Raw genomic sequence first — 16,466 nt, 5'->3', positions numbered from 1 at the left:
TTTTTTTTTTTTCATTATAATTACTGGGGGGGGGAAGACTAGAATTTAATATTTCAGAAATAATGTGAAATGTAACTTAATTGGAACAGCTGAAAAGAATTGGCATAAAATCTTTTATTTTCAAGGAAAAGGTTTAATTTGATAAAATATACTTTTCATTAAAACCTATAAAGAAGCGGCTGATTTAATGGTCTGAACAATATTTTTCTTAATTATCCAAACTAAATTTAATTTTCTGCATTTTACATATAATTTTTTACAAAAAAAAAATAATAATATTTTACTGATATCAGTTTCTATATTGATACTTATAACCGTGTTTGCTATAACGTTGCCTAGACAACAAAAACGAGTTTATTTTGTAGTGAAGATTAGCGCGGTCTTGTTATCTAACTAAAAACTATCACGAGACCATTGATCAAGCTGAATTAAGATAATCATTTCTTGAACCGCGTGACCGATAATTTCAGACAAAAAGCATTAGCTTTTGATCTCTCAGAACATTCCCGTTGTAGACGTTTTATTAGAACAACAGAAAAATGCAGCGTCTGCAACTTTTATGTGTTCTTATAGTGCTATCAGTTTGCGGCAGTAAGTATCATTTAATTTTTTAAATTCTTAATTTCATTCATTATTATTGAAGTTACATACATTTATTAAATATTTTTTCTTAAAAGCGTATTTGGCGTTTAAAATAGTAACTGATATTCTTATTCATTTTTCATTTTTTTCCCTTGAAATTTTTCTTTTTCTTCCTTTTCATAGTAGTATTGATCTTCAGCAATATTATTTCAATAAATCTTCTTTTTGTTATTAGTATCACTTGCTTCTTCAAATTATTCTTAATCTCCATTTTAAAATGCAAGAAATATAAAAAGATACAGAATTTTTAGACATTAAAAATTTTTTTTAATGTCCCATTTTGGACCTCCCCGCCACCTCAGAATAATTAGTTGCAAACGCGCAATATATTCATATGCTTTTTTCCCCCTACTACATAAAATGGTTGTAAAACAAGAAGCGAACATAATTGTAACTTTTGCCTTTATCGTCTAACTTTCGCTCAAAATGTCTCTTACTTATATACATATGCAAAAGTTTTGACAGACCAAAGCTTATAATTTGTGGAATTTTAATCTCAAACGTTTCTTTGATGGATTCAATTATATGGAAAAGAAAATCCACTCATGTGTCGATTTCATACCAGAAAATTTCGCAAAAGAGAGCTGTTAAGGATCCAATATTGTCTGTCATTAAACAATGAATTCAAATGAAGAATAAATAAATAAATGTTACAAACATTTAATACATTTTTATTAAACAATTCCGATTACAAATAATTGAAGCGGTTGCAAGAAACAGTTGCTTTATTTTATTCGCTATCATTTTAACAACTAAAAAAAATGAATGAAAAGGCTTTAAAAAGTCTTTCAACTATAATATTTTTACACTTCTATTGTTAAACTACAAAAATTCCTTATTAATTCTCTGCGTTAAAATCTTTTCTAAGAAATTTTTGAATTTATAAGTCTCCTTCTTCTTATCCCCCCCCCCATTCGATAACTCATACAAATCAACAATTGATTTTTTTTTTTTTTTTTTCCCTTCAACTGTCTCCCTGTCTCCCATCATTGAAAATTTGTTTGTTTTGAACTTTCTAAACAAATGCCATTAAAAATATAATTATTTCTTAAACTATTCATTTAAGAGGGAATTTTTGCATTAAATTTATAAAAGCTTCTAAAATTTCATTCTCTCTCTCTCTCACTCTCTTTATCTGTTGGAATACTTGATGATAATTTCTCGAAATATGCATTACTAATCGTGCAATATTTTAATATACATTCCTATTCGGCAGCTTTACACAATTTCCTGTTCTTATATAAATTGAAGTGACCTATTTAAGAATAATTGTTAAAAAAGTTTTTTAATTTAAAAATAAAAATCCAGAATATATGAAACAATGCAGAATTTATATCGAAATGAAATCAAACATGCAAATGATGAAAATTAGGAAAAGAATGGAACCACTAGTCCGAAACATGATAATATTAATATATCCAAAATTATTTTATTTTTAAAATTTGCTCTTAATTGTACGGCAGAGATGAAATACATACAAAAAATATTTAATATCGTCGCAAAGTGTCCAAGTATAAATCCAGTAATTAAAACTGTTAAAAGTATTGTTATAAATATTTTAAAACTTTACTAAAATTTAAGAAAATTTGTAGGGAAATAATTTTTATCACTCAAAAGCTTATTATTTTATACTTTTTAATAGTTTATTTTTAATTTATTTATTTTTGTAATCATAGGTTACGACTTTACTAAAGATAAACGTTATACCTTTTTAATTATTAGTAAATGTAAATAAAATAAGAGTTTAAAAATTTTGTGGTAGTAAGCATTTGCTACCGTTTAATCACATTGACCAAACTTCTTTGGGAATTATTAATAATAACCGGTTAAAACGAATAATTTCCGATATTTCTCACTTTGACCGAAAGAAGCAGTTATTATTAATAATGACCGAGTATTCACATTGACCTTAATATATATATATATAAATTGTTAGTACATTATTTCTCATTTAAACAAAAATGACAATTAGTTAAGTGTCATGCTATGAAGGTGTTTTTCGTTTAAAGTACTTATGTATTATTTTACTCCCGATCTATTCTGTTTCAGATATATTAAATTACATTGGTAGAATATGGAATCCATGTTTACTCCGTTATTCTTCTACGCTTTTTAATTACTATCGTGATAGCCCAGCACTTTTTTTTTCTTTTAAAGTAATTGAAAAATTCTTAAGGAAGGATGGCAAAATAATAATAGCAATGAATATTATTAAAAACACTTGAAAATATAATGTTTTAATTGTTACTGAGGAATCTAATATACATATATGCGCGCCATATACATATAAGTCTATTTTTTATATGTTTTAACATTCGGAAGGATTAGCTGTTATATTCCTACAAATTTTATGTTTTTACTGAAGTCAATATTTATGAAATTCAAATATTTTAAGCATTTTTCAATTCCTTTTATTCTTTTGAGAATTTACATTGTACTTGCGATATACAAGGCATTTATTTCTTCAGGAATTAATTTGATTATAATTTTTTTACTGCAAATATTATGTCTGTGTATATAGAAAATAAGTAATTTATATCTGACAAGTATGCAAGAAGAATAACTTACATGTTTTCACTTCTTTTTTGTTTGGAAATAATAGATTAAATTTTTACTTATCCCTGAAAAGATATTATTATCAAATACTTTAGAAAACATGTTATACTATCCACAAGCTATCAGTATTTTCTTCGATAAGTGTTGAGATATTCATTCTTTTCCAATGCTGATAAAATATTTTCTGTCCCCCCTTTGTAATTCGCGGGAACTCGACAGTCTCGCACTATCAGAAGTTTGAGTGAACTGATTGATAAAATTCGTCTATCTTTTATGTTATAATCTTTACTTAAAGTACTTTAAAAAGTAGTTTGCTTTTTTTTTTATCTTCTCGGTAATTCCAGACAAAAAAAAAATGATGACTGTTATCTAAAAAAGTTTATTTTCTGAAATTTTTTTTAGTTTCTGTGAGTATGATATTTAACTATCTAACACATATGCATCTGCAAAAAAAAAAAAAAAAAAGAAAAAAAAAGTGTTAGCTATGTTGCTATAGTGAAGCACAATTTTTAAAAATCTTTTCTTTTCAAAAAAAGTAAAATAAAAGCATTGAGTGCGATTTGATGGAAACAAAATTTGTCAAATATTTAGCAATGATATCTTCGATGAAAATTTTTTATGATTTAAATATTTTATTAATTCTATTACTTGCAATTACACTGTTTGTAAGATTTCTTGCATGTTTAGTGATATTTTAAGAAGTGATTATTTTATTAATTTTATTTCTTGCATGTTTCTTTTTAAAGGAAAACTTTGAACCAAATGTATGCTGAAATCATAAAATATGTCATTCAGAATTCAAAATAAAAAGATGAAGAATATTTTTTTAAACTTTCCAGCATTTTTTCCCCTGATGTTTTAACATAAAAATGTTCTATTATGACTGCGAGAAATGTTTCTTCTCATTTTACATTGCTAATCTGAACTGTCCAAGAACGGATCTTGTCCAACTACATTATTTATCCGAACTGTCCACGAATGGAGTTTCTCCATGTTATCTTTAATTCAAATTTTTAATCCTTTTCCGAATGCTGTATAAGTTTTGGAAAAGTTTCTTGTAAATACAATAGTGTTACTCATAGATAATAATCAATGATAATCTACGAAAAACTGCGACGCTTAATATTATTCTTGGCTGCAGTTAGGAATAAGATTTTGATGTATTTGAGAGAGTCGTGCGTAATTTAGTTTCAAAAAATCAATAATTAGTATTCAATGTAATCAAATTCTATATTAAAAAAAATATTCATTTAATTTCATATAAGTCTCTCTCCATTTGAATGAATATAGAAAAGTATGTCTTATGTCGTTAATTGGAGAAGCAAACGCTGATAATATTTTGAGTGCTATCAATTTTAAGTTGGCATTGGCTGTAGCTTATTTAAACATAAAAAGTAAGTAATAATAATAACTAAACTAAGAGAAAACTTACAACAATATTTTTAATTAAATTAATTAAACCATAATACTTAGAAAATGTATGGTATTGTAATTAAACTTTCTAGATTCAAAACATATAGAATGACGGTATTATTTATAGATACTATCTTGATTTCTATGTGTATAAAATTTAACTTAGTTCTTAATTGGTTGTTTTTTTAAGTCGGCAATTCAAACTTCTGAACATTATATTTTACTACGTGACTTCTTAGATGCATGTGCGCAATGTATTTTACCACGAAAACTTTTTTACAGTATTAATTTTAATTAAAATATTGATCTGTGTTCATTAAATGACACCGTATTTGAGTTATCCATTTCTTAATCAATTACCAATCAAAATACTTAGATTTTGATTCTCAGATTTATTCAGATTCTTCATTTATCAGTACATTACAGTATTGTATTTCTAATTAAATGTTTAAATTCTGATTTTCTTAGTTCTGTAATTTAAATTATAGTTTTAATTTTTAAATCAGCTATACATCTCTTTTTTGCTCGTAGTGTTACATTACAATTTAAACGAAATATAATTTAATTTGATGATTTGCACTACATATTTTCTCATGCGATTGTGAATCACTTGCAACGATGCAAAATTGTTAATTTATATGAAGAGTTATCAAAGTTTTTTTTCACGGTACCATAATTTAAGGAATCTTATTCTTGTGCATTTTAATTATCAAACCTTCCTTAAACTCCTCCATCGTATTGTATGTTTTATAATGTATATTTGGAACTGTTACCTGTTTATATGAATGTCTATGTCTAAACTTATCGAACATAGATTTTGCATTAATCTACACTGATAATTATGTATAATAGTGATAAAATAACAAACATTCTTTGAAACTGTCATCATAGTGTATGTATTGTGTTTTTCAAATTGTTTATCTGTGATAAAACAACTGCAATGCCATCTGCATACATTTAAACATTTATCTTTAACGATAACGTATTCATTTAAAGGAAGTCACTGTTGCATGACAAAATTAATCGTGCATTTCATTTAATATCAATTGCAAATTGTCTTATGTTTTTCCTCTTCAAAATTTGCACTGAATATCAAAACATGGTACGTATATTTGATGTGTTTCACAAAGATATGAATTAACTCCTTATATGTGCCGGATATTCTGCAAGCGAATCATAAGTTCTAAAGTTCCAAATATTTCTTGCCTGTTTTCATCATAGCTGCACTGTGATTTTTTTTTTTTTGTGTGTGTGTGTGTGTGTTTGTTTATTTCTGTTATGACTCCACTACACGCAAGTATAAATTATGTAAAAATGAATGAAAGGCTTGCATAGTGATTATTTTTTAAACTGTCTCTTTATTTTCATATTTGTCATGTCTCTTTAAAGCAACAAACAGTAGATATAAAGTATACATCCAATGTTTGTTGCAATTATTACAAAATTGCAATAAATTGTGTCTAATTAATAAACACTAATTTTTATCTTGCCCTATCTAGGCTATTCGCTGCCACAAAAGACCAGAAGTCCACCTGTCTTTGATACCAATTATTCCATCAAAGGAGTTCTTCTCCTTCCCTATGCTGAAATCAGGGAACCCTTCGCAGCCTTCTACGATCAGCAGAACAAGAGAAGTCGCATTGATTATTATGGAAGTGAGTAATACCCAATATTGCTCGTCAAATACTTACAAGAGCTATAAATTTAGTTTAATTTCACCTTAATTATTTGAAGGTCAAATAGTAATTGAATATTTAATTATTTTTAAGTTCATTTTAGGGTTAACTCATTTATATCTGCTAACAGAATAATCCGCACCTGGCGGCTGTTAGTTATCGCCTACTGCAAAATAATACGTTGAACATAGTCGAACGCATATTGCTTCTTAGTTTGAAATGACCGCGGTGGCTTGGTGTTAAGGTCTCGGTTTCAGATTCTGTGGGTTTCAGGTTCGGGACCCGATTCCACCGAAGAACCATCTTGTAAGTGGGTTTGGTGCATGTTAAATCCGTTGGAACCAAACGTCCTCCCGTTGGTATAGTGCGGAACTTTGGAGAGGGCCCTAGCCTTAGGTTTGGCAAAATAGTCATAGTGTTACTTTAAAACGTGAAGTTAATATAACCAACCTAAACTAATCTTAGCTTGTTAAAATTGATAGTCATTGTGCACTGATTATTCCTCTTATGGATTCAAATTAGTTAACTCCTTCAATCACTAAAAACGTTAGCTAAAAATAGCTTTAGAAGTTAACATTTTATTAAAATGGCGGTACAAAAATATACCTTAGAAACTTAAGTACTATCATTCTACAAAATATCAGATCAGATTTAAAAAGATCAAACCGGCATTTTAATAACTGACTTCTATACTGGACTGGCTGGCCAAAGTACAATGTTTTCGCTTTGATTTGGGTGATTTAAAAATAAATCGATTTTGGGTTCAGAATTCTGATGAAATATTACATATAAATGATTTGTGAAGATCCTGAAAATATTGTGTGTGTGTGTTTTGTAATTTTTTGAAAACTAAATCGAAACTTTAAATATCTTTTTATATTTTATTTACTTTCAATTTTTTATATTTTCTATTTTTACAAATGAAAAAATAAAGGGAGCAAGATTTAATACGGTATTCATATTTTACGTAATATATTAATTTAAAAGTCAGTTCTTGGTATTTAGACATGATTAAAAAGAAAATCAAGGTAACTTTTACTGTTAGATTGATGCAAAAATAATCTCAGTCCCTACCAAATAAAGTACTAATTTTGAAATAATGCGTGAACGTTTATCGAGGATTTCTATTTTATTCCACAATAATATGCTATAGATATTTGCTACTTCATTATCCCATATTCTTGGAACTTCTGGCCTTATCAACAATAAAATTGAACTTGCATACGACTTCACTGTACCATTATCAATATGACGTATCCATTCAAAAAGTTTTGAGGAAGCGAAAATAAATAATAGTTTGTTAGCCCAAAATTCGGCTTATGATGATACATGTAGTATTATTTCTAGATAAATATAGCCAGTAATATTTTATGAATCAATAAAACGTGATTTAGAAACGTATTTTAAAATTATTTCTAATTCAGGGTATTTATGTTAACGTTATTTTATTTAATTTTACTAACATTTAATAATCCGTATTAAAATGAACTAAAAATTATCCATATCTTTATAATCAAATCAAATCAAATCAAGCCATAATTTCCTTTGAAAACTTTCAGCTTCATAAGTGATTTGTGTTGGTTCATCACGTTTGCTTCAGAATATTTTCTTTTTATCTGATCGCGGTTCAAAATTACGAGGTCCGTCCCAAAATAGCCCTAGTGTTGCTTTAAATATAACTTAACCAAACCAAATTAGGATCTTTTGAACTGAATTTATGGTAAATAATGCATTTTTATGCTACATTGTTATAATTTGTTTTAAAAATGGGTCGGTTTTGGGTGTAAATCGCTGGTTTGATACGCTGCTTTCTTTAAATTTATTTCACTTAATATGGAATTCCAATACGAAGCTTTTGAAAAAATCCCCAACGTTTATAGATGTTTACTTTGGTTGATAAATGAAACAAAACCTTCCTTTTTTTAATGCATTGAAATATGAAGATTCGAATAAGTTATGGCAATCATTTAGTCATCATCAACTTGAGATGATTGATCTAAATTATGATAACCTTTCAGAGAAAGATCTGAAAAAAGTAAGTTGATAATTTATTTAATCATCAACACCATAAACTACATGTATCTTTTTGTAATCGCTAACAGTTTTCTTTTCTTTGTGAAAATATAAAAGATAAAATATGAGGAAATTTCTTTTTCTCGTTCTGTATTAAAATTCCGCACCATGTTAACAACTTTAAAAAAAACTGTGTTCACTGTTCGTAGACAAAAGAAATAAAAAATCTGATAACCAACCTCAAATGAAATAAATCGATGCCTAGCAGAAAGAATTCAAAAAATAGATGAAAGTTTTGCTTCTGAATAAGCAATTATTTTTGTATTAATCTAATAATTTCATTTTTCGGTGTTAGAATTGCGAAATAACAACGGAAAGAGTATCAGAGAATTCAAATTCTGATTCTTATCTTAAGAGAAATTTGAAGACCAAAATAGAACCTTTCATTTTTCTTATTAAAACACATGAAAAATTTTGTAGCATTACGTTTGAAATATTGTTGTCGAAAACACTGTTATTTTTAATATTTAGAAATATTATCCTCCCATTTATTTGTCCTTTCTCTTTTTTTTTTCCTCTTTAATACCCTCCAAAAAATAATATAATATTCGTCAAAAATATTCCCTACCAATTTAAAAATACTTGTGAAACTATTTTTATCTATTCATAAGCATAGTAGCTTAAAAATGATACACACAATACACGAGAAATTTCGTTTGTGATCAAATTAAAGTTTTCTATAAAAATTTCGCTAAATCGATCGGCGGGGAAGTCTGTTTCTCCATCCTTGCTTATGTGTCCCTGACAACTCAACAATGCAATGAGTCAGACTGGTGAAATTTGGTCTAAAATATCGCCATTTCATGTAGAACAGATACGAATGATGGAATTAAGGCGTAAAGAAGTTTATATATGTTATATTTAGCCTTAAATACAAAGTGCTGAATTATTTAAAATATCGTACCCTATTTTATAAAATTATTAATCATATTTTAGAACAAATCCATCTATGGATTAACTGCCTATACATGTGCTTACGTTAGCGGACGCAAAATAATGCAAAAATGCAATAAATAAATGGAATGGTTACAATTTAATATATATTTACATTAAAACTGTAGATTTTATTTACATTAAAATTGTAAATTGTAGATGTTGTATTAAAATAGAGATTACATTAGAATTGTATTTAATTTTGGACTGATTAAAAACTACATTTATCAATGGATAGACTGTCCATTGTATGGAGAAGCGATTACTCAAAACACGAGCTAAATAGATGAAAGTTTTCATGTGCTAACTCTAAAACTGTGGATCTCAATAAAATCTTGGCTTCAGGTAAAGGAAGAGAAGAAGTCCAATCTGAAAATTCAAAACTTTCCACCATACTTGACAACTTAACACATAATGTGTCGTATTATGTAAATCAAGAAGAGATCTTCCCAATGGCCTTATTGGCATCTGTTAGACCTATTACGTTAAAATTGTTTTCAGTATTGCTTTTGCTTAATTTCTGGAATTAGATGTAGAAATTCGGAATTTCCAGATTAAGAAATTTCATCTATAAAAAATTTAATTAATTAATTTGAAATTTCTAAAAAATTTTAATAAAATATAACATCACAAAACTTCTGTAATAAGGTACATTCCACTTTACAAAATTTTGAAATATATATATGTGTGTGTGTGTCTTTTTTTTAGATACTGTACAGACGTACCAGAGAGCCGACATGGGCGATTTTGGCGTCAGTTACAAAATCGCTTACATGCCCGACGAAAGCGGCACACCAGTGCGCACTTGCTTTCAAGTGAATGGATCAAATGAGAACCCTGTGGGGATCCAGAGTATCATTCCTGATTTGAGTGTATTCGGTGTAAGAAAAATCATTATTTATTTTACTGCAAATTTCCAATTCGTTTACATGCCTATTTACCTTAAAATATCCGCTCAAATTCAGCTCATTAGTGGTGACATGCAATGGCTTATTCGGTTGATGAATGGTTGAGGAAGTAAATCGGCTGGAAAAAAGTTCTAACTTCTGCCTCTGCTCTTAACGACCATTATTCTAAAACAAGTAAAATGATGCTCATTTAGCAGTGATTGCTCACAGAGGTCAAGTTGGAAGATGAAGGTCTTCCTTCATGCGATACACAAATGGTACCAGTTTTCCTCGATTCCTCCTCAGTAAGGCTAACTATTCTTATGTTGTTACATCGGGTATCGTCTTGCCTTGTGCATAATGACGCAGGTTCTTTGGATTAAAATAATTTAATTTACAGTTAAAAGTCGCAATTCACTTTTCAATGATAATTTTTTAAATGACAGTAAAAACCATATTTATATAACTGAAAACTCAATTATAATACAGTACGAATTATATTTGAGCGTGAATTGTAGATATCTCAGTGTACCATAGGTTTTGGTACGTTCAGTATCTCGGCCAATTTTGAAACTGAACTCCAGATCAGTTACATACCTGGTGAGGTGAGAAATCGAAAATTCTGGAAATTTTCTTGTGTCTTGAAATGAGACTTCCTATTTCCCGATCAAGCATTTGATCATTAACACAAAATCACCGCAACGACATATTAGTGCCAAACCATGTTTTTATATCAATGACACGAAAATACTTGAAGATGACTATGATCAGCAGAAGATGTCACATTTCTGCTTGATTTGTGGATTTGGCTGGATATATTATACCAAGTTGGAGTAGAAGTCCCACCTAAATCACTATTGTGGAGAAATTTTATTTCTGTTAATTTTTAACTCTTTATTTAAAGACTATTTTTTACAATTCTAAAGTTATACCATTTCCATACTCTTTTAGATTTCAAATATTTGCTATGAAATAACTTTTAAAAATTAGAAAGCTCACCAGAAAAAACAAAAACAACAGGAATTGACTCAAGTGGTTCATAAATAAATTCACTGCGTCATGGTGAAATAAATTGCACGAAATCAGTGGCAGTCGCCAAAAGGTAAGTGACGTTAGTCGCCATCCACGTTTAGAAAGATTAAATGGCGCCCAGGGTATAACATTATTATGATTATAATTGCTTCCTCCTGCTACAGGGTGTTTCAGTGAACCGTTTCAGAACTTCTAAGAGGAGTAGGGTACATCCTGACAATTCGAAATCATAGAGCAATGTGGGGTCGGAAATGCTTTCCTGAAGCGGTGTTGTACACAGAAGCACCATAAAGAAAAGAGACCGTAAATGAGAAATCGTTTTAATAATACATGAAAAGAAGCATGTGTAAAGTAAGTGTTCGAAGTTTCTTCCACGGGCTACAATGCACGCCTCACATCTCCGACGCATGGACATCCGAACATTCTGGAACACTCCAGGCATATCTCGAATCTCTCCGGCAGCTACTGCGATTCTTGCAACGAGCTCCTCAGCAGTATCAACAGGGGTGTTATAAACTAGCGACTTCATATGACCCCAGAAATAAAAATCAAGACATGATAAGTCTTGTGACCGAGCAGGCCAACGCACAGGACCCCCACGTCCGATCCACCGTTGACCAAATGTGACATCCAGGTAGTGACGGACATCTCCACTATAATGGGCAGGGGCTCCATCGTGTTGGAACCACATTGTCTGTTGCGTCGATGCACAAATCTGTTCATCTCTCAAAAGTTGTGGCAATACTTGCTGCAGAAAGAGTAAGTACGTAGGTCCGGTTAGACGACCCAGTAACAGGTAAGGTCCAATGAGGTGATATCCCACAATACCGGCCCATACATTGACAGAAAATTGATTCTGTGCTGCACGACGTCGTATTGCATGCGGGTTCTCGACCGCCCAGATATGGTCGTTATGCGTGTTGAAAATTCCTTCCCTTGTGAAGGATGCCTCATCGGAAAACAACACTTCAGCAGGAAAAAGGGGATTTGTAGCACATTTTCCCAGGTACCACTGTGCGAAAGCAATATGAGGTACATAATCCTCCGGTTTCTGTGTCTGGACACGCTGCACGTGAAACGGATGCATGTCTTCTGCTCGGAGAATCCTCCAGAAGCTGCAATGGGAAACCCCAACTGCGTTTGCTACACTTCGTGTACTCGTTCTTGGATTCCCCTGTACATGCTGCAGCACATTCTGTTCGGCGTCTGCAGTCCGTGTTGTTCTTACCCTGTCCCTGTGAGCTCTTTCTAATGAACCTGTCTCAGCTAACCTCTGGTGCAGTCTTGCTAAGAAATTATGACTAGGAGTACGCCTCGTCGGATATCGTTCCGCGTACAAACGCTGTGCGGCTGGCCCACTACAATTTGCAGCCCCGTATGCCAAATGCATATCGGCTAACTCTGCGATCGTGTAATCATCCATCCTACTAACTTGGCATTCTTGTGCGAAATGAAGATTCCCTGCACGAATGCTCGAACTTTTCGCACAACGCCATCTACCGCGTCAGGAAAGCATTTCTGACTGCTCATGGGTATATGATTTTGGTTCGTCAGGATGTACCCTACCCTTCTTAGAAGTTCTGAAACGGTTCACTGAAACACCCTGTATATGTTTAGAAATCAACCTAAATGCACTAATGCTTTATTCCCATGGTACCTCATAAGACCGATGTTTGGGGCATCTATTTCTCCCTTGGTTCTCGCGAGTTCGCAAATTGTACAGACTAAGTCTATGGCAAAGGATACCGACGTGCTCTGATTGGTTTAAACCTTGGCATCTTTTTGGCAATGTTTTTTGGCATCTTTTTGGCAAACTCGCTCCCGGCCCTAGGATTATAATTGTTTGGACTTATTACTTTTAGAATGAGTGCACCAAGGTCTTCTCTCGCTTTTGTACCACTCTGAAAATTCAATTTTTTTCCATGATTTGCAATAGCAGATGCATCAGAATATTCATTTATATGCTAATTTTTGTTTATTAAATGTTGTGAGCATTTCAAAGACGTACAGATAGTTTATTGTTGAGTTCATTCATAGGTATCTCAGTCGGATAATATTTTATTAACTGTTTAGATTTATTTCTTCCGTTACGTAATAAATATTTTCTTGTTTTTTTATTTTTTCGAAAGTTGGTATCGTGGTATCTAAGAATTAATTAATTTATTGGTTTGAGGCTTTTAAATTATGGTTATTTCTTTATTAATCCAGACGGTTCACACTATGCCATGGGAGTGTTGGAAATTCAAAACCGATCGTTAATTCGAAAAATCTCTCAAAATTGACATTGGATGGTGTAAAAAGTTAGGTATACAACCCATTCTAATTCCTATCGTACCATTTTTTATGGGCGTTATGTGAATGAGGATAGAAAGGAAGAGGTTTTGAGTGTGTATTGGGCGGCTTTGGTATCAAGATTTTCAAATTTCAGAAAATGCTTCAAAGAAGCTATAAAGTGAAGCTGGCATGAAATGCTTGGGAATTATTCTTAATGATTCGTATTAATTCTTCTTTCGAACTTAAATGGTGAGATAAAAAATAAAATGGTAGGAAGAGCCTCTCCTCCATTGATTGAGAATAACTGGTTACTGAGTTAATCACTCACTAGTTGGATTTCCATAAATACATAAATAGTCGAGTGGAATCTTGATTGTTGTTGAATCAATACTAAACTGGTAGCCAGACATCTCAATAATTCGGTGCGACTACCAAAGTGTTTAATTGCAAGTTTGATATCAACTATTTTTGTATTTTTTCGTTATATTCTTCAATTAAATCTGTCTTATTTTACAAAATGAGAAAAAAAAAAAAGAACAAGTGGGGGGGGGAAGAAAGAAAGTGAAAAGTTGTAGTTTGTACTGCGGCCTTCGATTCGGTTGTTTATCACCGAAAAAGTACTTCCCAGTGAAATCAAAGGGAGTGAGTGTGTGTTGATGTCGTCTTTATTTAATCGTTGAATGACCGCTTGAAAAAAAATGACCTCTGTGATAACCACTGAGAGATCGATGATCGATATCAAAAACTAATGAAGAAATATTTTATTTAATCGCTGTTTATAGAGATTAAAATCTTCTAATGTTTCTGTGAAATTTCAGTTTATTTATTACTAAACCTTAGGACATTTTAAGCTTAAAATAGCTACATAATAAGTCGCTTCATAAATATTAAGATAATGTACATTCTTGATTATTTTTTATATAAAAAATAAGAATCCTATCTAATAATCTTTTGCTAATAATAAAGATGAATATGCGTGGGTGTCTCTCTGAATCAGGTTTTCTATATACCAGGCCATTTGATCTACATTTACCAAATTTGGCGTATATGTACCTAGAAAGGTTGAAACATGCACCTTGGAGCGAGTTTTTAAAAATTCTTAGTTAAACATTAAGTTGAATTTTGGATTTTTTCCTTGATAACTTACTAAACTATTATTACACAAATATAAATATTATGCCTCTTCAAAATTTTCTAAATTTTGGCATTTTTTTCCGTAGTCCCATATTCAAAATTGTGCCCTGGTTGCTTTTAAATCCTATAAAGGGAGCAAATAAATGACTGAAATGACGTGGAAATCTGGAAAGTCAGATGCTGGTTTTATCATTGTCATTTGATCAAAATTTAAATTTTGAGGTCAATCCCAAAATTGTTTTGTGTGCTTCAAAATAGATATTTAATATAACTAAATTAAACCAGACATGGACGTTATTAATCCATACAAAAATACTTGAAATCTATTAACTTTAAAAAAGTACTGTTATTATTTGTTGAATGAAAACGGCAACGATAAGGGGAATGTGTCCAAAATTTGCTAATTATTAAATAAAGGAGAAAAATAGCATCATGGAATTTAAGCTTTAAATGTCTTACTTGTGAATGATGTATTAGAAAATTAATACTTGGGGGCGGGGGGAGGGGCTATATCAAGATTTTATTTTGTAATTTCTCTTAAAATTGGATGTTGAAAAGAAATGGAGGATAAGGCTACCATTGATTACGCATCTGGGATTAATATAATTTCATATAAAATAAAAAGGACAGAAATGTTTGGAGACTGTTTATTTGGTTTTCTTAATTATTTTATTTATTTTTTTAATTCTTGAATATTTTTCCCAGTATGTTAAAGACGCCGACTGCTACGAACAAAATTCTCTGTATCCTTATAAGCCCAATGATGACTTATGCGAACTTTGGCAAGCTGTGAACTCAGTTGGTGATAAAGAAAATAAGTACAGTATGTACATCAGCAAAACAACTGGAGCACCAGTCCACTACGTTATGAGAGGTTACAATAACCTTCTTGGATCTCATTACGATAAGTACGAGCTCTACTATTCCAGCTACGAACCTGGAAGCGTAACAGACGATGACTTTGAAATTGACACAAGTAAGTGTAAACGTTTATTCGTTTATTAATGGTACTGTAATTTGATAAATAAACAAGGAAATCGGTACATATAATTGCCCATCGCTGTTTGCAACGCTGGACGATGTTAGAAATATTTCTACTCTCAATCCATCTCTATAGGTTACAAAATCCCAATTTCTGTTTTGGTGTATAGCTACGGAGACAAGTATTTTTTTTCCACTTGAATTGACTAATTTATATATTTTCTAGTAAGGAATAATAAAAACGATAAAATAAAGTGCCACAATGAGAAGCGTTATATAATATATTTATTCTACACTGGCGTCCAAAATTAAGATCACAAACACGTTTTTCACACACATATACGTATATATATATTTAATACAAAGTATTCCAACTTTCTCTTTTACAAAGAAAGAGTTTTAAGATGTATCGCATATAAAAATATTTGGGAGAAATATTAAAAATTTCAAAAATGCTTATATATGATTATTTGAAATTCATTGCATATGTGTAAAATGCATCTTTTTGTATTGTTTGTAGAATTCTAAAAACTCAAGTTGAGTCAAATTCTAGAAAGATAAAAAAACTAGCACATACCTTGACCTTTTAGATATTTCTGCTTTCCCTACCACGAAATATGAAAATCTTGCAAATGCTAAAAGAAATTCACCGTTTCCAAACTATATCCTTGAGTTGCATGGTTATAATGAAATTTAAACCGGTTTTCTTTCAATTGTTTTATGGAAATCCTTCTGCGTGAAATACATTTAAGCTTCTGTGTTTGTTTTTCTTTTGCATCCGTATCTTTTTTTCCTTTGATATTACGAGTTCGGAAGATAAAATTTTTATTTTAGTAAAAATTGACAAATATTTTTAGAATTTCTT

The 16,466-nt window shown here is 30.7% G+C and overlaps 1 protein-coding gene across 1 annotated transcript in view; it reads left to right on the top strand.

The window, feature by feature from the left end:
- Positions 1 to 374: 374 nt before the first annotated feature.
- The window catches only part of LOC129972561 (digestive cysteine proteinase 1-like), a 36,501-nt gene continuing 20,409 nt past the window's right edge, over positions 375 to 16,466 (top strand). Inside the window, exons 1-4 of the mRNA XM_056086741.1 lie at positions 375 to 591; positions 6,111 to 6,266; positions 10,002 to 10,174; positions 15,326 to 15,596. Coding sequence (XP_055942716.1) covers positions 540 to 591; positions 6,111 to 6,266; positions 10,002 to 10,174; positions 15,326 to 15,596 — 652 coding nt within the window. The 5' untranslated portion in view covers positions 375 to 539. The remainder of the gene's footprint in view (positions 592 to 6,110; positions 6,267 to 10,001; positions 10,175 to 15,325; positions 15,597 to 16,466) is intronic.

The sequence above is a fragment of the Argiope bruennichi genome, chromosome 6, assembly GCF_947563725.1.
Source record: "Argiope bruennichi chromosome 6, qqArgBrue1.1, whole genome shotgun sequence".
Classification (NCBI taxonomy): domain Eukaryota; kingdom Metazoa; phylum Arthropoda; class Arachnida; order Araneae; family Araneidae; genus Argiope; species Argiope bruennichi.
The sequence above is the reverse complement of the archived record's forward strand: the minus strand, read 5'-3'. Positions and strand labels throughout refer to the sequence as shown.